We start from the raw sequence: 24,176 nt of genomic DNA, 5'->3' as shown, positions 1-24,176 counted from the left end.
CCGCGTCATATTTCAAAATGTTGTCAGAAGTTCCACCAAAGCACGATTTCCTCTCTCAGCTTCTGAGATGATTTCAGGTACATGACTGTTGATGATCTATTATTTCTCAAAAAACTGAAAATATAAAAAAAAAAACCAAATTTATATACCTGAACTTGGTTTTTCTTCTTTCCTCTCCCAGATTTATCTTGTGACGCTTTTTTTTATGACATATTTATTGTTTTTGTTCATTTTTAAGTCTGCTCTTTTACCCTGTGTCTGCCTGCACACAGACTGCAGGTGGAAGCTAAATCTCATACAATGCATCCCTTTTTTTTTGCACTTCTGTCCATGGCCCCTGACAAATAAGTGTAATAAACTACAGCTAAACCATGACCACTAATGCTCTACATAATGTGGCTGCTGAAACAAGGTTTAATATCTTCTTAAGAGGCACATTTAGATGGTGTTGTTGCATGACATTTACACTTTGTAGCTGCAGTATATTTAATTAAGAGCATGGCTTACAGAGAGTTAAACATGCCAAGTTATTTAGTGCAGTCAGAAGCTCTTAACTGCTTGTGCTCTTGCTCTGAAGTGCTGCTTTGGGAAACACATAAACATTTAAAAAACATTCAAAGAAACATTCTTAGAAAATGCTCTTTACTTCTAAGACTGATCTTGAAATTGAGATTGATCGGGAAACAGAGCCGAGATTTGTGCTGTGCGTGTCCAAATAAGAAAAAATCTCACAGCATCTCAAGATGAAGGAAGGAATTTAATTCTCTTTATCAAGATGAAAGAGGGGATTCCATTTTCACTATCAAGATGAATTACAGTCTCCAAATTTGATTTGAACATTTGGGGGGAAATGTGATTGCACAATGATTCAGCACAGAGACACCTGTTATTCATCTCACAGGATGAGGAAAGGCAGAAAAAACAAAAGAGCAACAAATAGTACAGATATAAGCCTTTTCAAGCCGGAGACGACAGTTTCTGAATGCCCACATTAGCTGTTGTAAAGAGGCACCACCCTGTTTATAGTCGCCCTGCAGATGGGGCATTTCTTTGGCTCTGGCAGGGCGTCATAGCACTGAGCACAGGCACACACATGACCACACTCTAGAAACACACAGGAGCGCTCCCGGCTCAGACAGACGGTGCAGCTGGTGGGCAACACGCTGCTTTCCTCTATGTTAAGTTCACGCAGACGCTTCTTCTGCTGCTCCTTGAACTCCTCGAGCATGCTCCTCTCCTTCTTGCTCTGTCGGCACTGCTTGTATCGCTTCCACAGGATGAAGATGAGCGTGGAACAGGCGGCGATGCCGAAGACAATTGACAGAATCCGCCACAGCCTGACGCTGTTCCCCTGCTTCTTCAGGAGAGACTCGTAGTCCAGCCGGGTGAGGAAATAATGGAAGCCCTGCTTGGGAGGTTGGAGCTTGATCAAGTTGTTATCCAGGACCAGCTCTCCCACCCCTGTGACGCTGTCCCCCAGCCGCAGCATCTCCTCGGTTTCGTGGATGCCCTTGGGGCGCTCCCCGCTGATGAAGTGGCCAATAACACTGGACAGGGACTGGACTGTGGGGTGGAAGTTCTCGTAGGTGGTCTCCAGGTCCAACTCTGCAGCGTCTAATGGACGTATAACCCGGACTGTGGCAGTGATGTCTTCATCATGAGAACAGAGGGCAAAGGGAACGGTGTTGGTGCGCTGGTGGATGACTTTCTCTGTGCTGTTCCTGTTCAGAAATATCTCAGTTATTTATGTGTTGTTTAGGGCTGCAACAAATGATTATTTTCAGTATCAATTAAGTGGATTACTTTCTCAGTTAATCAATTAGCTGTCGAAAGATTCCCATCACAGCTTCCCAGAATCCAAGATAACATCTTGATAATCAGCTTGCAATGATATAAATGAATAAATTAAAACCCTCATATTGGAGGAGAAGGAACAAGCACATTTTTGGCACTTTTCTCTGAACAAAATAACTAAACAATTATTTAAATAACTGCTGATTCATACTCATATATAGAGGCGATATTTGCAGGTATGTTTATCTGCTGCTTAATGCAGCTGAGCAGCTAATTTCCATTTATTAACATTTATTCATTTGGCTGAAGCTCATGTCCAAAACAACATACAAATGAGGTAAAATCCAAGCCACAGTGGACCAAGGAGGAGTCTTAAAGAAATGGTGCCTCACCACTCAACATCAGCACCATGCATGCTCTGAATGGAACCAAAAACAAATGAATAAATGACTTACCATAGGTGAGTGGTGCGATTCCACACCATCTTTTCCTCCTTCAGTGTCAGTCTTTCAATGACGCCTTTGCAGTTCTCAACAAACTGACTGCTCAGAGTTTCCTTCACATTCCTCACTACACCTGCAGCGTGCAACGAACAAAAGAAGCAGTGTAAAACTACTTGCTTTAATTGTGCATGTTAACAAATTGTACAGCAGCTACTGTAGGTAACCCCCGAGTAAAAACATAATCCACAATACAGTAAGTTTATTTAGACTTTCAAAGAGACTAAACACACCTTCTATGACAGCATATGGGATGCATCTTCCAGGGGTTTCCGACAGGATGTTTTTCAAATCCTGGTCAATGGACACTTTCTTGGCTTCCTGTGGAAACACACATTTATTATCAACTGGAACACATCAGATCAATAAATCCACACCCTTGTGACCAAGTGAGCAGAAATGTTGCTGACCTTTAATCTGGCCACTGTGGTAGCTCTGCTCCTGTACACGGTGTAGAAGAGAGCAGTCAGGGCTGAGCTGGTGGCTAGAACCACGATCTGTGCAGTCGAGGGTTTCCCACTGGAGTCCATCCTGTGGTCTGCAGGGGTGCTGTCCAAACAGAGGTGACGAGGACAGATTCAGGGTTTGTCTCTTTCACTTCACAATGTCAGTCACAGAGTCGGTTGTTGTCGTACATTTACTCAAGTGCTTTGCTTAAAGAAAACACAAACACCAGGGGGACTGAAACCGCCTTGATAATTTTTCGGTGTCACTGCACAGACACTAAACACGACACAGTGCTTAAATATTCATTATTTTGCCGACTGTGGCTGTTTCAATGTCAATACCTTCAAGTAATATCGATAGCACATTGTTACCGGGGTCCTTCAAGTGACACGATTAGCTTAAGTTGACGCAAGATAACGTAATGGTGGCCTCTGTTAGACATTAACACTAGATAAACGGGTCTAAAACCCTAAAACGCAGCTAGTTCAATTTATTAACTTATACCCACACGCTTACTTGACCGGGCTTTCCGGCTAGTTAGCCAAATTAGCAAGTCTGCTAGCTATGCCTCGGCTAACAACGATAGCGTGATTTCAACCACCCATTTAAAAGACCCCGCAGCTGCCGTGGGTCAAAGCGCTGTGATCACCAGCAGCTTGTACGGACCACTGTTAAGACGGTTTGTCAAACCTGTGTTCACACTCGTCCCTCTGTCAACAAGAGCTGCGGGTCTCATCAGGAAAAATAAACACCAGACAAACCCCTGACGTGCGATTCTCCTCTCTGCCAGAAGATGTCGCTGTAGAATCAGAAATGCTACCCAGAGCTGCCCAGTTAAAACATGTAAACATTTACAAGAAACAGAAAGTATAATGTTGCTATGAATCCATTGAGTTTCGCCGTGTGCTGCAAATTGGGACCCGTTTTTTAGCTTAAGTTTGTGTAGAAATTAAGTATGCCGAATTAACTGTTGACAGCTTCTGTTTGAGTTGTACCTGTGGATGTAATGACAACTATCAGTGACTTACTCTGATCCCGAAGAAACCTTAAAAACGTGATGATTCTCAGGCAAGTTCTGGAGTTAAAAGGAGCCTCTTTTCATGATATCTCATGCTGCAAATTAAAAAAATATGTCTATGATGTAGCTGTGTTCAGATTTGACTGAGCTGTGACTGTAATAAATCTTTTCATAGGAGGAAACTATCCGAATAGTTCCAAAAAGTTTTTCTATTAAAAAGTGCAGTTTTGCAGTACAAAGTACAATACAACCTTCTGAAATTTAGTGGAGCATAGTAGAAGTAAAAGGTAGAATTAAATATAAATACTAGTAACGTGCAGATACTTCAAAATTGTTCTGAAGCATTATACTTATTTAAAAATACTCTCCACTGGTGTTGTATTTTATCCATGTGTAATTGCATGGCAGTGTGATGCAAGATTTATTATTTCCTGTTTGTGCACAACTTTTTAAAGATATGTTTACTAACTGCAAAAACAGTTTTCTGTAACGATTACACTGTTGCTCATACAGCTGGAATAAAATATATTTGACCTCTTCTCACGAAATGATTGTGACAATGTGATTTACTCTTGATAGATGAAGTGTATGTCTTCGCAAAACCTTCGCTTTATTGATCAGTCTCTTCCAATGTGATTACTGATGTGTATAAATAGGAATATGTCTGTAAATAAAACTTTATAGGCAACAGTGTAGTATTGTATGCACTACTAGTAGTAGTAGTTGTTGTTTTATGAAATTGGGACACTGTACAAGTACATTTGCAGGATATAGTATTTTTTTTCTGTTGTTGTGGCAGGAAAAACACATGAACTACCAACAACAATAATAGCTTGATTCCACTCAACCCTGCAACTACTGTATTGTTAATGTTATTATACCTGTGCAAGCGAGGCCTATCACCTCTTCTCTGTGTTCAAAGAAGTAGACGTGTTTAAGAATTAATGGATAAATGCTATTCATAAAGTAATTAAGTAATTGGTAAAATGTTTATTACTCCAGTAATTAAGTGTCATTATTCTGTCTAAGCAATAACTGAATGTCTCAGAGGACACAAGGATGTTGGTGTTATGAGTGTTTTCCTGCTCACCTCCCTGTCACATTTAATTATGTCTCTGCAGAGGACATAAAGTCTGTGCTATAGTAAAATTAATACAGATTCCAATCGATAAAAATGTGAGGGAGCGCTCACAGGCCAGAAGGAGGTCAGGTAGACTTTCTTGCCCCGAGTTGACTCTCTGAGCTAGCGGCTCATCTCAGGCTGCATACAAATTATGCTTTCTACACCGGTATCATTTGCAGTTTCTATCCTCAACCATGACTTTGGGTCCACTTACAGTTCCCACCAGTGTGCACAGATGTACACAGTTACATATGAATAAAAAATAAATAAATCCCAAAGAGAGACATCGGCTGTTATTAGACAACATAAGGCAGAGTATCAGTCAGTAGATTTATATCAGTGAGTTCAGAGGAATGGGTAAGCCTTTTGTATAATGAATTTCTCCTCTTCTGACACAAACCATATTTCAGCTAAATAACTGAATTGCATCATGTGTACAGTGTTTTTTTTTTGTTTTTTTTTTCAGAGCTGTTGGGCTCTCAACAGGCAAATAATACTCTGAATGTAGAGGATACTCCATGCACTTCTTATACTGACTAAATCTGTCCATAATGTCAGATAAACATTTTTTGGTGTGCTTTACAGATTTTTGTAGTTTGAGTTAAGAGCATTATAAATTCCTATATAAAGACACAATATGCTACTTCAGTGATTTTATTGTTTTTGATGAATTAATAATATTTTAATAGACCACACAGAAAAACAAGGGACATCCAGATGATGGATTACATTGCCTATATGTATCCCAAAATATCCCAAACCATTTCCGATTCTTTGTTTATTTGCTCTAAGTCCTCCAGCTGTCACAACCGCCCCATTGCGATCCATTAAAACACTGGCACTGTACAGTGTTGTGAGCGAATTACTGGAAAGTGAACTATGGAGCAAATAACCAGCAGCCAGTTTCAGTCAATGATAGCCTGCATCACATCAGAGAGCAGAGCTGCTCTCAGTTAAAAATAAATAAATAAAGGAGTGTCTCTATTTCAATGATATTTTGCTGCTGCAGCGCACATCTGAACTTTCAGACTCTGAGCTGTCAGATGAAAACAGCATTTAAAAAAGTTTTATTCATGCTGAGAAGAATAAAGGTAGGATAGTCCAATTCCTGTCCAAGGCTACTGACTAATACTCAGGCCATTTCATTACCAATCTTCAGTTCAGTATAACCTTCGTAGTGGATGCTTTCTATTGGGGCAGCATGAGGTTAAAAACAAAAAAATCAAGTACTATATATGATTTTTTTTTTTTTAACCAGGTGTAAGTCAAATTAGTTATATGTATATTTTTTGTATGTGGTTATCAGGAGACGCATGTGGGCGGATGTTCAGTCCATGTTTATGCATCAGACCTGTTGCAAACGCTGCTGCTGCTGCTGCTGGACAGGATCATACTTTAAAATATTTTATTTTGAAAAAAATATATAACTAGAATTGTAAGTTTTACTCTGACATGGCCTCCTGAACTACCCTTTACCTTGAGAAGTTTAACAATGTAACATGGAATAGCTGCCACAGAAAACTCCTCTGGCTGAATCAGCCTGACATAATCAGCCTGACATGTGAATGATGAGCCCATGAGAATTCGCAGCTTGCTTCTGATGGGTAAAGGTGCAACCTTGTTTTCAGCCCTAGCGAAAGGACAAAAATGTCCTTGGGGCTTCAATTCAATATTAGTCACCTTGTTTAGTGGACTGAGTCTACCTTGCATTTCCAGTGCCCCCTCTGCCCACGCAGACCTCCTACTTCCTCCTGGCTTTCTTTGTGCCTGTCACATGGCGACTTCCGTTCAAATGCCAGCCTGACACACATTCAAATGGATTTCAGACAGGCATGAATAGAGACAGCAGATGGAGGCAACAGCTTTATGGGGGGAGTACAAGAAGCGAGAAGAGCATCATATGTGTCCTCGTGATGCTGTAGTGTTTACAGCTGGAATTTGCTGCGTTTAGATTAGCTTGGCACCTGGTAGGCATGTCAGCATCTAGACAAACTCGCTTCCCTGTGGAGTCTATCCAGTTACACACCCAAACACTCAGCAGGAACATACATTTCGTCTAATATTGTGTTGGATTTGCCACACAGATTTCGAAGTTGAAAAACATGTAAGATACTCTGCATATTGCATTCACTTCATAAATTATGACCAGCAGTACTGGGCCTGTATTTACTTGGTATGGGATCATACCAAATTTTACAGTATCGCACACTCCTATTAGTTTCTATGTTTAGTTTCGTAATACATGGCCTGTGATACTATGGTCTGGCTCAATTATCACTGGCCAATCATTACCCAATCAGAGATGACGACCCACCTGGTCGTTAGAGGGGTGGGACTTAAAAAGGGCAGGTGAAGGCCGCGACGACGCTAGTAACAGGTGGATACGGAGACGCTAGTTGTGTGTTCATTCAGATCTGTGAAATACAGTTGTTCATCAGGTGAAGACCCAGGACTTTAAGTCGGTGTTTAACCCGAAAAAAACAGACGCTGAGCCGTGTGTTGGAGCTGGTTTCAGCTCGTAGTTCAGCTAAACCACGGTACCACTGTGACCACCACGCGGTGAACGGAGTCCGCCATTACCGCACCGGTTTGGTGGAGAGGAGAGCGCGTGTGCGCGGAACACAGACTTCCACCGAGTTTCTGAGTGATCAGGTGTATCAGACCAGGTGTATCAGACTGTGAATCTCTGTGCTTCAGATGCTGCAACAGAGGCCTTTCCACCACGTGAGTCACAGACGCCACTTTCTGCACACGCTTGCGCGCACAGCCTCAGTGCGCGTGTCTCCATCGCACCGCTCACCTCGGACAGACGGTTTGGTAAACGGCTTTCTGGACTTTCTACGAAAAGTGAGCACACACAACATTTCCAGTCCACGATTTCAGAGGAGCCCCAACGAGCGCGCCAACGACATGGTTCAGTCACAGTTTACGGTGCCAAGGTGCGCTGGTGCCACCTGGGGTTATGTTTTAAGGTGGAGCTCACCTGGTCCTGTAGTAAATATTCCTTCAGTCTTGGTGGTTTGACATATTTAAATTCTAGACCTCCTCAGCGGCCTCTTCTGTTCACGTTAGCAAACCCTCAGTTGTGGAGACAGGCCTTTAAGTCCTCAGAGTTGGACAGAGGCACAGTTTTTACCCACATAAACCTTTGTTAGTTATGTTAGAGTCCAGAGCTGCAGGTCACGTGCGCTGAACCAGTCATCCTCACTCAAACACGAGTCTCCAATATGATCAATAATTATGACAGGAATGTTCCATCAGCTCGACCAATCACAGCAGGAGAAATGATTATTCCCTGATGAGTCTGAGGAGTGTGTGTATAAAACATCACACAGATTGGTTTATATTCAGTGAACTGGTGTCCACAGAGTCTGAGTGTTGGAAGGCATCAGTCCATCCCATGTCTTTACAGGTGAACTGGTTCTGACCTGCCGACTCAGACTGAGCTGTTTCTTCTTCTTCTTTCAGGTCCACAAACAGATCAGCATGAGAAGAAATCAACAAATAGTAAGTCAAGTTTTTATTCTCTGCTGCTGGGGTGTGTTTGATCGGCTGCCGTGCCACCTGTCTCCCTCTCTCTGCAACATACACACACAGACACATGGCCGCTGTGCCGACTGGTTTCACTCTATCGCTCTGTTTTCTTTCTTTCTGTCTCACACATGGCCGGCGTGCCATGATTATTTGTGTCCGCCCGTCCGTTCGCCTGTCTCTCTGTCCCCTCTCTCTCTCTCCTGGGCCTGTTTCTCTCTGTCAAATATGGTTCATAGGGGCCCTTTGGGACTGTCTCTCTCTAATATGCCTGATGTGGGTTGATTTGGGGCCCTCTGTTGGGTCTGGTTTTGGGGACCATGTGTTGGGTCTGATTTAGGGGCCTGTCCTCCTTTGTTTCTGTCTAATGTGCCTGATGTGGGCTGATTTGAGGCCCTGTGTTGGGTCTGATTTGGGGAGCCCTCTGTGTCGATGGGGCTTGTCTTGGGGCCGTTTAGGAGCCTGTTCTCCTTTGTCTCTCTTTCTCTACAGGCAGCTGTAAAATACATTTACTTTGGCGGGGGGTCGGTCAAGGTTACACACATACGCAGCCTTAAAAAATAAATAAATAAATAAATAAAAATAAGGCAGACCCTCCTTTCAACTTTCAGTTTGGGTAGTTAAGGTTAGGGTAGGGTAAAGGGCTAGGGCATGCATTGCATTTCAGTGTGTCCTCACAACTGAAGTAAGACAAGAATGTCTCTGTCATAGGTCTACTGTATATAGAAGTGAATACTGTTCAGGTAAAAATGTAGAGCATAAGAAAGGAGGCCATCTGCAGCCGCCATGTTGATGTGCCGGTCGTCTCTTAGGCTCTGATGAGCACTGACGCCGTTTCCTCCAAGGAGGTGTTGTATTTTAGTTTAAACAGAATCTAAATGTTGGAATGAACCTTTTAATTTTTATCGTTTATTTATTTATTTATTTATTTTTTTAACTATCTTCACATGTGCTTCCCTGTAAGTTCTTTTAATCTGTTGATTAATGTTGTTATTCCCTGGTGATAACTTCTCTAAGATCATCATGACTGATTTTAGGGGCCAGGAATTTGATAATGACTTGCCTGTATTTTGGCTGGTAATTGACGATTGGTTCAAATGGAATTATTGATAGAACATTGCTGTTCTGATTGCAATAGCAATGTTCTATCTGATTTACAGCCAGAACTAACTTTGGAACCTTTAAAATGTCAGACTTGAATACTTGTGGTTGAAGGGGCAGAGTAAGTTGGCACTAACTCTCTCAAAGTTTGAGCGCCCTCTTTAACTTTTATGTCATTCTGACTTGACAAATACCATTGTTCAGCACATAAATAGGATACAGCGTCAATCACAAGTCTTTTTTAACTTCCTTCAGAAGCCTCTAATGGACTCAAAATCAAGGATGCAATAAAAAGTTTTTGGCATTTGGGTGAAAAACTTCAAAAGCAGAGTCTTTCCTGTAAAAACGTATTTGGAATAATTGGAAGATTTTTTTTTTTTTCCTGTTCTCTCACTGTATCGCACAGCTTTGAGCTCTACACCGGCATACAATCTGCTTATTCTTCCACTGAAAAGCACATTATTTGGAAAAGTCTCCGTTCCTTGAGATATTGAAATCAGCTGGCACTCTGTGCCTGGAGGATTGCCTCTGAGGATTATTCAACGAGAGCTCTGGATGTATAATGAAGCTATTTGGCACAGACTTTTTTGTGGCACCTCTCATATTCTGTCCTTCAAAACTTCAGTAGTGTAGCACATTTGCCTGCATCGCATGATGAAACACTGATGATGCTTATGACACTGAATATGGGGATATCAAACAATATGCAATTATCACAGTGTGAATTAGTGATTAAAGAGAATGCTGTGTTTCTATGAAAGTATAAATGTCATGGAGCAGTGAATTTGAGCATGGATCCAACGTGTGCTTTTAAACAGCAAAGAAAACTTTAAAAAAAAAAAATTTAATTAATGAAAACCAAACTATTACATAGGCAAACACAGTGACATCCAGCGGAAACTCCGGGATGTCATGGACCATGATCATGATAGTCCTTTTAATTCATAAAGTGAATTTTTTTACCCTTCAGTTTTTGTATAGGTCACATAAATGAGATATAATGTGTTATTTTGTGAGCTTCAGTGGTGTATGTATGTGGATTTTGTTACCTTTGGGCAAAGCCAGGCTCTTTCTAGCCAGATGTGAGAGTGGGGTGGATCTTCTCATCTTCAAATCTGGATCCTGATTAAAGACTGAAGCTATGTCTGATTCACATTAACATACACTAATTGACTTGTTTATCTTTGACCTTACATGCATACTAATAAATCACTTACTGTAGTGCAGCATTTCCCTATGGTACAGTACAGGAGTAAATGAGAGGAAGTTGACCTGCAGGTCTCCTGTGCCTGTATCGTTCTCCTGATTAAGGAAAGGAACGAGCCTCCTGTATCTAATGTCCTGCACTTTCCCTGTTCATTACACTATGACTCACTTGAACTTCATTATGTATGTCATTCAGCCAAGCCTTATGGGAATCTATAGGCATGGGAATGAGATGATATTGATTTCCATCCCTTGAGGATTTTTGTAAACAAAGAAATGACTTCGCCTCTACAAAACGTTCATGGCATTCCCTTATCAATTTTGAGAGACTTGTCTTTTTGTGTTTGATTGGGTATAGATGTGTTATCTATGGCAGAAGTCTGATGTATGAAGAGCACAGCTTTTCTATCATCATTTCCTCTCTCTCGTTCTTTCTTTCTTGTGCGCCCGATTGCCTGAGGCTGCCGCCCGCACGTACAGCCATAAATCAGCCGTCTAAGAGCTGGAACCCTCTCTGCCAGGCCCCTCTCATTGATTGCACTGCACTGGGTAAGTGTAGAATGCTGAAGAGAGCCCAATTCAATTAGGCTGCCTTGCAAGACAGAAATATGTAGCATACACTGGATAAAAGGATGTCTTCAAGATCAACGAAAAGATGCTAAGGATAAGGAAGAAGAATTTGGGAGGTGAGAGAGCTGTGTCACTTAAATAAAAGGAATCAGATTGCTGTTACATCATTCAGCACCGGGGGTTGCTTCGGTATATTCAATGAAAGGAGAAAGAGAGATGAAGTCAGAGTTACAGGAAATCTGGACTCAGAGCTGAACTGGAGACAGATTTGTCACCAGACAAACATTTTGGTTCGACCACTTTGGTCCATGCTGAAATATCTCAGCAAACATCAGACTCATTGCGTTTTTGTGTAGATATTCATCATCCCCATAGAATAACTCCTTTGACTTTGGTGATCCCTTGACTTTTCCCGTGGTGTCAACAGTAGGTCACTTTGCAGAGTTTTGACTGTAATGATTTTTTTTTATTTACATGCTAGACGAGCTGCTAATTCCCTAACAAGAATAAACATTACATGATGATGTAAAATGCATACATGAGATTTTTTTTTAAAACTCTCTAACATTCTCCTTGAATGCAGACAGCTTTATTAAAATGCACTGTGCTCTGTCTGTGACAGCAAATTCACACTAAACCATATTTCCTTAATTCTCACTGATCACAGCAGTATAAACTGAACACACACATAGATCATTATATCGTATTGCTTTTGATCTCAGTCACAACAGGTCTTGCAGACAAATTGTTGCACACTTTCACACTACTTTAGAGCTAAAATCAGGCAAAAGTAAACTGCCAGGCTGGCGATAATGAAACTGGACATATAACACACGAGAGTCGAGACATTTCCTAATTTCATCAAGCAACGCTCTTACAGGATGATATCTCAGATGGCAGATAAGTCAATACCGAATACACACATCCATTTCTGTAAAGGCCAAAACATGATGGATTTTTTCAGTTTAGCATATTGGGGTCTGTGTTCATCTTCTGTGGTCAGAGATGAGCTATCTCTGATCAGAGGTGATTTATGGGACCATGTTTGTATGTTTGTATAAGGCCTCTCAATCAGTCTTTGGTGATTCAAGAAGATTCTGGTTCATCCTGGATCAGATCATGGTCCCACTCTTTATTCACTAAACATCCAACTGGATTGAGAGCAAAAGTTTCTTAATCATTTCTCCAGGGTAGTGTCATGGCCAGTTCCCAAACTATTCCCAACCTTAAGTTTGACAGTCGTAAATTAGGCCAGCTACCCTCTGGCTATGCGTGTGGTTTACAAAGAGGCTCTTTTCAATGTGCATCCTGAGCCACTGAGAATAACTGGGATTTTAAACAGAAGTGAATAAATAAAAGGAGCAACATAAAAAAGAAAAAAGAAATCTGTTCAAATTTGCTCTCTGCTTTATATAATCAGAATAAATCACATCTCCATTTGAGATAATTCCTCCAAAGCAATTCAATTTGTTTTTCTGTTCAGGGTTTTCTGTAATTCACAGCACACACCAGGGGTGGCAAAGAGACATTTATTTCCCAGTGTTGCCACAGTAACCTCAGCAGAGAACTTCATCCACCATCTCCACACGACAATTCAGTCCATGCTGCCCAGCACGGCTCAGTGGCAGACACAGATGATGCTTATTTTGATTCATTTCAGCTGAATCCTCCACTGAAAGAGCAGCTGGCTTTTATCATCCCTCATTTACGTGTCTGCCAGTCGCACAGGTGTTTGGGCACAGGAGTTCCAAAGCACGTTTCAAAGCACATGGCACCACAGAAAATCATGTAAAAAAATTATGTTTAGAAAGCATATCGCTAATTTGCAACAGCAAATATGTTCAAGGCTGTAACAGATTACACTTTTTTTTTAAATCAACATAATAAGAATACATTTTTAATGAATGCATCTGCCAAGTCGCAAAATGTGATATATCAGCAAAGCATTAATTGACAATGTATTCCATAGTATTACAGTATTCATTCTTGCACTATAGTATCTGTCATAGCAACTGAGGCAGGGTTAAAAAAATTTTTTATGGCTGTGTGTAAGGTCAGGGAACTGTATCGGCGGTCTCTGTTAAACATTAAGCAACTTAAGAGTCTGCAGGCAAGTTAGCAGCTATGAGATGCTGCACTCAGCTAAATGCTAACATCAGGATGCTAATATGTTCAGAACAACAGTACCAATATGCTGATGTTTAGCAGGTGGGCTTTAAAGTTTACCATGTTCATGGTGTTGGTTTAGTCTGTTAGCATGCTACAATGTGCTAAATACAGGTCAGGCTGACGAGAGTGCAGTTTTGTATGTATTTTGTGTATATGGTCAGAAACATGGTAATGTTGTTGCTTGGATGGGGGAGCATTCATAGCAATCTATACAATAGCAGTTGGGAGGTGATGGACTGACTGACTGAGCTATGCCCAAACAACAAAAAGTGACCTGAGGCATGAGACAGGAAGTGTGTACCTCATCCACATTCTAACTTCAGTATTAAGATGCAGCTCTTTCTTCCTAAACAAACCTTTCACAGTATTAAAGGACAAAAATTTAGATTTAGCTGCTATCCAGTGTTAGTGTGTGTATTATGCGACCTCTCAAACAATTTGAGAGTAGTACTACTTTTTTATCCTCATCCAAATAATAATAAATAAGCAATTTACTGACATACTCATTTAAATATCACTGTAAACAAGAATAATTAATCACACTGTATGGACTTGACCGACTTTTGTACCAGAATTAACAAGTAGTAACGTGTCCCCTGAGAGAATATCGAGGCGATGTACCCTCTTCCTCAGCTCCACAGGAAGTATAAATACAGTGATACCTCGGTTTAAACCTGGAAGGATAAATAATGCTTTGGTGCGGAGCCATTTGGAAGCAAAACAACGAAGCGATGGGAGAGGGGGGGCGCCTGAGCGCTGGGCTAAGGCTCCTGCAATGATCAGCGCTGCATGATGCAGACAACAGAGGAGAAGGAGGAGGAGGAGGAGGAGAAGAAGGAGGAGCGAGCAAGGGGAACAGACTGGCTGAGGCTCGCTGCTCTCAGTCTCTCCTCAGTGCTTCGTAAAGCAGCTTCTCTCTGCTTTTCCTCTCTCCCTCGTACACACCGGCTTTCATACTCTTTTTTTGCCTGAGCTCACAAGAGCAAACGCATCGGCAGAGGGGCTCAGCCGCTCCAACTCCTCCCGCACCATGCTGCCCTGGAGAAGGAATAAGTTTGTTCTGGTGGAGGATGAAGCCAAGAGTAAACCTAAGAGCCTGGGGACCGGGCTGACCTACCACTCCATCCTCTCCTCTCTGCTGCGCTCCTGCCCTGATTTGCTGCCCGACTGTCCCTTCGACTGGATGGGCAGCATTTTCCATACCAAACGGCAAAAGGTGGAACTGAACAAAGAGGAGCCTGTTTACAATGTACGCTACTTGGGGAGTGTGGTCACCATCACGGCTAAGGGAGATGGCTGCACCCAGGAGGCAGTTGCCAAGATTTGGGCGCGGAGCAACTATGGGGAGCAGAGTGTCAAGATGAGGTTAACGGTGGGGCCCCAGGGCATCCGGATGAGTGCCGACAAATCTGGGAAGAAGAAACCGATTCATCTTTACTCTCTGAACAGAATCACCTACTGCACAGCTGACCCTTGTCGGCCCAAGATCCTGGCCTGGATCTACAGACACCAAGTCAAAAACATGGCAGTGGTGCTTCGGTGTCACGCCGTTCTGGTTAGCAAGTCAGAGAAGGCCCAGGCCATCGCCCACAGCCTCTACCAGAACGCCACCTCCGCCTTCAGCGAGTTCAAACGGCTGAAGCGTCAGAGTGATTTCCGGCACTGCCAGCAGCAGCTGCTGGGCGATGAAGCGGTGCCCCTGATGCCACTGAGGAGGCTGCTGAACGGGCAGTGTCACTACAGACCGCCTGCCAACAACCCCGGGAGCGCCACCCGCCTCTGCTCCATCACAGAGGAGGAGGAGGAGGAGGAGGAGGATGAGGACAGCAAAGACGAGAAACAGGAGGTAGAGGAATCAGAGGAGGATGTAGAGGAGCAGCAGGAGAAACAGAAGGTTTTGACAACAAACACGGACCCAACACAGTTATTATCAGAGTTGGACATTGGAGATATTGCCAGACTGGAGCAGTGCCAAATCAACTTTGTCAGTGACAGCAACAACAACACGTTTACGTTTATAACCTCTTTGGTGTGACTTTAACGTAGTTCAGAGAACGCGATTCTGCAATACTACAGTAACACATTCCTCTCTTTGCCCTTCACCGGTACCCCACTCAGGCTCCCTCCTGCCCCATCCATGTAATGTGAAGTGTTTACCGGAAACTTCTCCAACTACCAGGTGGTAGAGAAAAGACAGACGGTCGTTCTGTGGGAGAAATTTCTATTCTGGCTCAGATGCTGGTTTGACTGTAGCAGTTTGGGAAACTGTTTACAAAGAGGGCTGGTGATGCACAGACTAACGATAGCACAATGACGAACGAGGACATTGGTTTCAGTAAACACGAGAGCGCTGACGCTGAGATCACTGACACGCAGGTCACATATTGATCACAGCACCAAGCAGGATGTGTTTACTAGTCCTCGATCTCTTACTTTTGTGAGTATAATTAACGCCGTGTTTGCCAGCAGGGACATTTTTCGGATTGACTTGTAATATTTTTTCAGGGAGGCTCTTTGTAAATTTGTGTAATTTTTCTAATATGACAATCCTCACTGATGTTGTTCACTGACTGACCTTTCTGAGAGCTCATAGTCGCAAGATGACGTTTATTACGGTTTCACTAATGATCACAGCCGACTAATGAATAAGGCTATAATTTAGGAAGCAAGCCATTGAGTCGACATGTTCATTGCTGCCATTTGTTACAGTCTTTATTATTTATGCATGACATATCAGCAGTAACCTTTCCGTGCTGAGCTTTTGTCTTTTTTCATGTGACATCTTTGATCCTTCTGCTTTTAAAATGAACACTGTGATGAATGAGTGACCAGGGACAAAACACAACTGTTCACGCAGCAATGCCTAGTTTATGTGACGCATTTCTTTTAGTGCAGTGTCACCTGGTTTGCCAAAATGACAACAAAAACAAAAACAGATCACTCAATTTGCCATTGCTGTGCCCTTTTTAGCCAAGTTTTGCTAATGCAATTTTTCCACGAGCCCTTGCAAAAATGCAGACGGACCCTTAAAATTTAACAGAAACTGTTTTGAATATGACTTTAGCTAATTTCCTGTTGATAATATGTGTGCTACTGTCTAAAGATGCATTGTGATTATTATGAGATGAAATTATTTTCCAAATATGATGAATAAAAATTACCCTCACTTGGGTTTCCTTCTTGAATCTCGGAGGAGGGGTATTTCTAGATCTTATCAAAGAGATTATTTAAATGAACCCAACTACTCTGCATTCCTCCGGTGTGCATTTGCATGCTTGTGATGTGAAAATATGTCTTACACTTCAGAGAAAAAAAAACATGTTTACACTAGCATAATCTGCTTCCTGAGCTGTAAAATAGTACAAGAAATGGTTTTGGCACAAGCAATATCAACTTTTAACTGTCTAACTCAGTCCCATTGGATGCTAATGTGGTTTGATACATGTCTGCAGACCTTCTGCAGGCTTCCCAGGCTTTCACTCTGAAGCAGGCAATTAATCAGAGAATTGAATTGTTCAGGAAATGAACATAAAGCACCTGCCTCGGCAGGACAGCTGTCAGGCTCTGATAGAGCCGAGCGATCCAAAACGGGGACCAGGAAGTTGACCCACCCATCAACCATTTTACTGCTAACATCAGCCATTTTAGTGACGACAGAGTCTTTATGCTGTTTTACTGGAATAATACAAAATCAGCAAGTGAACACAATAACACATTTAAAACTGCAGCATGTTTGAGTTGTGGTGTTTTGCAGTCGGGCACTTTAAATCAGCAGCGTGTCTTTCTTTGAACAACAGTGAATTAATTTTTTATACTCCACATTATATCATCACAACAGGTTATTGCAGTGCAATAAATATATTAAAGCTCTGTGAAATTATTGATGTCAAATCTGCTCATAAATTCACTTTAATTGTCTTACATAACGTCATCAAGAGCTGTTTGATATGACATTCCTCGTTTTAGAATTCTGCTTTTGAACAGAGAATAGGTGCTGCTCTGTTGATGTATCAGAAAATCATTTTGAGTTGGTTTGAATTACTGAGATGATTGGTCTGAAGGGATACGTTCAGCTGGAACCTTTGAGATCAATATTTTTCTTTTCCAGGAATAAACCACCTCTGAAAAAAGAACAGCTGATAGATAATAAAGGATTCCTGTGCCATTGCCACAGATTCGCTCAGCAGATTCTGAATAGCAAGAAAATATTTTTTTTGTATTTATTGCTTTATTATTTTTTTCTTGCATTTTAATCTCCAGACCATTTGACAGGCTGCCGTTCTGCATAGACGAGTAATCATATACACACACACAGTACACGATGTGATAAAGCCACTTTGTTTGCTCACTGACATTCACGCAGAAATGCATGGTTGTTGTTTGCCATACTGCCAATGTTGTTTTAACATGGAGTGGTTAGCAGAGACACGGTGCTTTTATGTAAACATACTCTTGTCAGGCAAGCAGAAGAGAGGGAGCAGATGGCAGCAGTAAGGTGCACGCTGGGTTTTATCACACTCATCTTCCAGAATAACAAGGGCTCAAGCCCGGATCCATAGCCTGTAGTGATTTGTCACATCATCGGCTGCAGGCGATGCTCTTTAAGAATAAGAAATCTAATCAAACATTGGTGACACACTGGCTTGTCACGTATCACATATAAGCATGCTGTGCCGTTTTACAGCAGGGTGTCTTTGGGGACCCAAAAAGCTGCTTCTGCCTGCACACAGCTGTTCAGATGCTTTCTCATCCTCATGCAACGTCTGTGAAGCAAACACAGCAAGATGAGTGACAGCACCACAGTCTCGCTCGTCTCCATCACGACGAGGAGCAGGAACAAAATGTTGCGTCCCAGAGCAGCTGGCAGCAGGTGGGAGTCCGTTTTGTTCCAGTGAGAATTGATAAATAAATAAATAAACAAACAGGGCTGAGCAGCTTCTCTGTGAGGATGGCAGAGATAAAGAACAGTCCATGCAGAGGAAGGAAGGACACTGTGGATCAATGAGACTCTGCTCAGCACAGACAGAGATGAACAGTAATGAGACCTTGTAAAAAAAAAAAAAATGTGGTTATGTGTGTTTTAGAGTTTAATGCTGCTGACTGCACAGAAAAAAAACTTTGCGTGTGTGTGCCCTCTAGAATGACAAATAGAAATGTCTGATGTGATGACGTTGGGCCTCTGGGCCTTCAGGAGCTGAGTTATACAGCTGCCTTACATGCACGTGCAGTTCAGCTCTCTGAGTGATTATGCAGAAAGTTTGAAGTTAATAACTTTTTTGTTATTGTGACTGTTTTGTGTAATTAAAAATTGAAAGTCAGCGTAGTCTGAGAAAATGGACATCAACCTTCATGCAATCGTCTTCTTCTCCAGTCTCAAGAGCTTTTCACCTAATGAGGTCCTTGGGCTGATTTGGCACCCTCAGACTACTGCCTCTTTCCCAAGGTGAAGAAGCAGCTCAGTGGTCGCCCTTTTGACAGTGATGATGACACCATTGCTGCTGTGGACCACTTTCTGGAGGTCCGAGAGAGCCCGACTTCTTCCAAACATTTTTTAAAATGTACTCCTTCCATCTTAAGTTAGTAAGTTTTAAGTTTAGGCCACAAATGAATAACCCCTCGTATAATACTGTCACCTGACTTCTTCCTTTGCTGTCATGATTACCACAGCCACTAGAAGGCTTCGTCACTTGAACAAAACCAGGAGTCATCTTGGGTCACCTTCTGAGTAGACTGATGCCGTCATTCTTCCCAAGAGCTCAGACCATTCCTGACATGATTTGATGCTCCTATCTTTTTGCAGTCAAAGGAGAAAGCTTGAGTTAGAGTTACAAGTTCAAATGATCAGACCATCAAAGCTAACAAGCATCATTTTCCGTCTCATGCATATCTTATGGTATCCTCTGAGAAAAGAGTTGCACACCTGGCAGTTTGTAGATGAGATACTGTGTGTTTTGCTACGCTGCAACACTGTCAAAATCACACTGAGTCAGAGTATGCCCTCTGTAAACTGAAATACTTTGAGTTGGATACTATATGATACCACTTCTGGTCTTAAAGTGAGTGAGAACTCATTAGACTAAGTTGTCAAATAATCGCCTGGGGCCACGACTGTTCTTGTTGAGTCTAAGCTGCAGCCCAGACTCCTATGAAAAAAAAAAAAAAGAAAACAAAACTTGAGTGCCAGTGAGCATAACTATACAGATAACTAATTCATGAGAATCAGGGATTAGTTACTGCCATGAAACATTAATGGTTTTTATCCCATTAAAACATAATAAGCAATGCAAAAATTGTCGAGGAAGAAGTCTGAGATGAAAAATCAAGCCTTGGGAAATGAATGCGTGCATTCTGTTTAATAATGCTGTTCCGAAAAGTGAAGGAGCAAAGACTGCAGATAGATTTATGGTGGTGTAATGACTGAATCCTGCAGTCTTCGGTAGTGTTTCAGTCAGCTTCACTGCTCATCCTTGCACTCCTTATTGCTGCTGAGTTTATTGAAAATGAGCCATAGAAGATATTCCATGCCCTTTTCACCACTATTCCCCTATTAAACCTGTTTAAAGTGCTTTGCAAAATATGAAAAAGGCTCTTTAAAGGTTTTTGGTGATAATGTGACGCAAACAAGAACAGGTAATTTTATAAAACCTTCGTGAGGCGACTTAATAACGCTGTCACACAGCACCTGATGTCTTTCTGCCACAGGGCACAGAACAGAACATGGAACTGCAGGCAAGTTGCACGTCTCCATCGTCCCCTGACGTCACCAGAGAGCCATTACACAGACTAATTATGAAATCAATAACCTGGGAGCACAGGTTTGTGTTCCCAAACTGTTCCTTTAATGGCCTCCGGTCGGAGGCAGTGCTGCTCATGTCCTTGTGGGGTCTGCTTAAATTGTTTTGTGATCGTTGTGCTTGTGCGTCAGCTGCTTCACTGATTGTAATGGTGGGTTCTGGTTACAAGCTGCATCAACCTCATATGACACCTGCAACGTTTGCTGACCGCTGTAAATGTACACCGACATCAGCACAAGCAAAATGAGAGGAGATGTAGCTTTTGTTATGTCTAGATGTGATTTTAAAGGAGTAGTTCAACATTTTGGGAACTATACCGGATCACCTTCTTACCTATAGTTAGATAAGAGGATTGATACCACTGCCATGTCCAGTGATTTAGTGGTATCTGGGTAGGTGGGTATGCCAGCTTTTCACCAGGCTTGCTGATGTTTTAAAGGGGTTTAAGGAAGGAAACACAAATCTCCTGGTCACAGTAAACACCACAGATTACATGAACCATGTAATGCTTCTGCAGGATGTGTACTGATATGTATCTGTGTCTTTTCTTAAACTGGTACACCGTCAGTCCCTCTATCCAGAGGTGGATTTACGGTATAAGTGGATTTACAGTGTATACCTGTTAATATGCACCACGACACCTCTGCTCATAACCATCTGTTCAATATGAAACTGCTTCCAGGAGATGGTTAGTTTAGCATCGCACAGTGACAGGAACCGGGGGGAAACTAGCCTGTCTCTGTCCAAAGGTAAAAAAAAAAAAAAATCCCCTTCCTAGCACCTCTTAAGTGCACTTTGGTTTAAATTGGACACACAAGATATAATGTGAGTGTCAGTGATCTGTAGAGTTGCCTGTAGGTGGATTTTATTACCTTTGGATAGAGCCAGACTTGTTGTTATTCCCTGCTTCCAGTCTTAATGCTAAGCTAAACTAACCATCTCCTGGCTGTCGCTTCATATTTAACAGGCAGAAATGAGAAAGGTATCGATCTTCTCATCTAACTCCCAGCAAGAGATCTCACATGTATTTCTCATACTCCTCTCCTTTCACCTTCTCCTCCTACTCGTAACGCAGCTTTGGGTTGCACTAAAGATGTCACTGGCTCTGATAAAGAAACCTCTCTTCACATATCTTAGAAAACCACAAACTGTTTTTTTCCTCTTAGTTTTTTGTACAAATTAGAAAAGAGAAATATACTGTGAGTTTTAGTGTTAGATTTCACTCATGCATTTCCTTTCAGCATCTCCCGTACTTGTAATGCTGTTATTGCAGATAAATAACATCCATTGGGTTGCAATAAAGCTAATGTGCCCTTACAGATGTCTTCTTTGTCTTAGTTTCAAGCCACTGCTGCTTGCTGGAGATGGAGAGAGAAATAACATTAAAGTCATGTCAGCTGCCTCCCTGCTGAAGGCTCCATATATATAGCTCTTGCAAAACACCAGGGTGCAACAGGAAAGTAATTGGCTGCAATTATCATCACATTTGCCACTATTTGCAGTAGCAGCGGAGGTGTACTCATCATTATACCTGTGGGTCTGATGCAGCTCTTTTCGCTCTTTGATCTCTTAGTAAAAGGCATGACTAATATCATGACCAAACAGAAGCACTTCAGAGAAAGTTTTGTGAAGTAGAAGAAAACAAGGCTCCATCAGAAAGAAAAAAAAACATCCCTATTTACCCCTGAAGCATTTTGTTGGACAGCGAAGAGGCAATCAGTCCAGCATCCGTTTGTTTCCAACTTTCCTATTACTCTGGGAACGTTGAAACAAGGTACCAGAGAGCAATCACTTAGGCACACACACACACACACAAACAAACAGCCGTAAGAGAAACTGGGCCAAGGCACACACACACACGTGCACAAGGCTAGGGGCATTTCATTTAGGTAGACAGTGTTAGAGGATAAGATAAGTTTTTTTTTTTTCTGTCTTTGATGAGCTACGCAGAGTGGCAGGTGGATAAAGGGGGCAGTGGAGTGGGTGGACTTGGCTGGCATGTGAGTGGGTTGGCACATGCCACAGAGAGGAGGCCATGTATGGATTCGAGCCATGGCCACAATACCTGAATAAACAAGGATGCACAAAAGCAAGCAGACTGGACCTCTGCAGCCCATTAGCGGGGACATATCCAGCTACGAAGGCTTTATTTTCCACATCACTTTATGCACCGATGATCGCGGAGCAACATCGGATACTGACGGCTGATTTAAAACGAACTTTCCCTAAATTAAACAGTTTTGCAACAACGAAAGCAAAGAGTAGAAAATATATATATTAATATTTATATATATATATATATATATATATATATATATATATATATATATATATATATATATATATATATATATATATGTATATGTATATGTATATGTATATGTGTATGTGTATGTATGTAGGTATGTAAATGTATATACACATACATACATACATACATACATACATACATATATACATACATATTATGGTTACACAAATGCCACATGTTTAGGTTACAGGTATAACATAAAGCCTTCTCATGCATTTCAAAGGCAGAACAGGCCCATTATTTGCAGAAGGCTATATTGAGGGTGTAGGAGTATATTGCAAGGGATTCAGTGATCAAGGCAATGTATAACTGCATAAATTGTTGGCACGCACAACAGAGAGCAGCTGCCTAAAGAGGTTTAATTGTCAAGGTAATGATGAACGAATGATGAGTCTTTGTTTTGTTACATGTATGAGAATACTTCAAATGTTGAGGACCAAATTCTGTTTAAAAAGACGCATTGCCATGACCTTTGGTGCACTGTTGATGGTGACATGCATGTCAGCTGGCATTTTGGTCTGTTTTCTTTAGTAGAATACAGACAGGAAGTGATTTTGAATTGAACTGTGACAAATGCAATTAGTTGGGGAGTAAACTGGATCAATGACAATGGTACTCCATCCAATAGTTATTGAGACGTCTCAAAACAACAACTGTGAACCTCATGGCGATGCTAAAATCATCCCAGTACTTAAGATTCATCCTGGGCACCATGAATGTCTGTGTAAAATTTAATGGCACTTCAATATTTATTGAGACATTTCACTAAAACCCAAAAATGTCAAACTTCTGATCGTCCCCACTCTGGAAACCATGAATATGTCCACACACTGAAAAAGATGGTTCAGTCTGGACTAAAGCGATGGACTGACCGACAGAAAGACACTGTCATCACCGCTAGGGATGTCTCTGATGATGATTTTAAAGTCATAATGTACAGTTTACCGATCCACGCAACCTATTTCTTCCGAGCTAAATTAATTTGAACTCTTTCAAAATAAAACAGATATTTATACCTACGCGTGAGAGAATTTAGGAATGGTCTATTTTTCCTGGGCTGCTTCATCAGTCTAATGTTTCCCTAACCAGAGGTTTTGCGTTCCACTTGGGTTACTCCATTTGGCGATTTACATGCATGACAAATCCCTCTTGCTCTCTCAGACAGTGCCCATGTTCATTTGGCTTCAGCAGGAAGTCATTATAAAACCTGCCAATCTCTACATGGTGCAACCTTGAAGCTGGGGTTAAGGGGGACATCATCATCATCATCGACAGAGGCGTGCTCCAATGAAGGATAAGATAGATTAAAGATGCAACACATTAAGTCAAATGAAAGTTTATGTCGGGCCAAACGTGGTACAATATTGGTTTTATTTATTCTTAACAGCAGCGCATGACACATAACTGCTTGAACATTCATGCATGTAAATTTACCGTGTCTGCATCTAGCTGCTCTCTCAGCTCACATGCTCATTTATTCACAGCCAAGTTTTCCTCATTTTTTTTGAGTTGAGGTGAATGTCCTTGTATCCACTTTGCAAGTTATCTCCCCACAACTGCATGACACGCCAACTCTGAAAACACTGACAAGAGCCGGAGGGGAATACTGATG

The 24,176-nt window shown here is 41.7% G+C and overlaps 2 protein-coding genes across 3 annotated transcripts; one reads left to right on the top strand and one right to left on the bottom strand.

The window, feature by feature from the left end:
* Positions 1–738: 738 nt before the first annotated feature.
* Positions 739–3,531, bottom strand: mul1b (mitochondrial E3 ubiquitin protein ligase 1b). 2 transcript variants are annotated; one of them, XM_041066761.1, is made up of 5 exons: positions 3,432–3,531; positions 2,705–2,843; positions 2,528–2,615; positions 2,250–2,370; positions 739–1,721 (listed from the first exon to the last, which is right to left on the bottom strand). In XM_041066761.1, the coding sequence occupies exons 2-5, from the start codon at positions 2,822–2,824 to the stop codon at positions 992–994; spliced, it is 1,059 nt and encodes a 352-aa protein (XP_040922695.1). In that variant the 5' UTR covers positions 2,825–2,843; positions 3,432–3,531; the 3' UTR covers positions 739–991. The 2 variants fall into 2 exon arrangements, with proteins under 2 accessions (XP_040922695.1, XP_040922687.1); XM_041066753.1 differs by lacking the exon at positions 3,432–3,531 and adding an exon at positions 3,083–3,414.
* Positions 3,532–14,489: 10,958 nt separating this feature from the next.
* On the top strand, positions 14,490–15,718 carry fam43b (family with sequence similarity 43 member B). The gene has a single exon (XM_041066773.1). It carries the CDS (start codon positions 14,490–14,492, stop codon positions 15,492–15,494), a length of 1,005 nt encoding a protein of 334 aa, XP_040922707.1. The 3' UTR covers positions 15,495–15,718.
* Positions 15,719–24,176: the final 8,458 nt, after the last annotated feature.

Source organism: Toxotes jaculatrix, chromosome 2 (genome assembly GCF_017976425.1).
Source record: "Toxotes jaculatrix isolate fToxJac2 chromosome 2, fToxJac2.pri, whole genome shotgun sequence".
In the NCBI taxonomy this organism is placed as follows: Eukaryota; Metazoa; Chordata; class Actinopteri; family Toxotidae; genus Toxotes; species Toxotes jaculatrix.
This window is presented reverse-complemented; position numbering and strand designations above follow the sequence as displayed.

Bases quoted from the DNA above. Each gene is read 5' to 3' on its own strand.
- mul1b (XM_041066761.1), bottom strand. From the start codon at position 2,824: ATGGACTCCAGTGGGAAACCCTCGACTGCACAGATCGTGGTTCTAGCC. The intron at 2,616-2,704 runs GTCAGCAACATT...GTGTTTCCACAG, and splicing joins CCACAGTGGCCAGATTAAAG to GAAGCCAAGAAAGTGTCCAT. The intron at 1,722-2,249 runs GTAAGTCATTTA...ATTTCTGAACAG, and splicing joins AATCGCACCACTCACCTATG to GAACAGCACAGAGAAAGTCA.
- fam43b (XM_041066773.1), top strand. From the start codon at position 14,490: ATGCTGCCCTGGAGAAGGAATAAGTTTGTTCTGGTGGAGGATGAAGCC.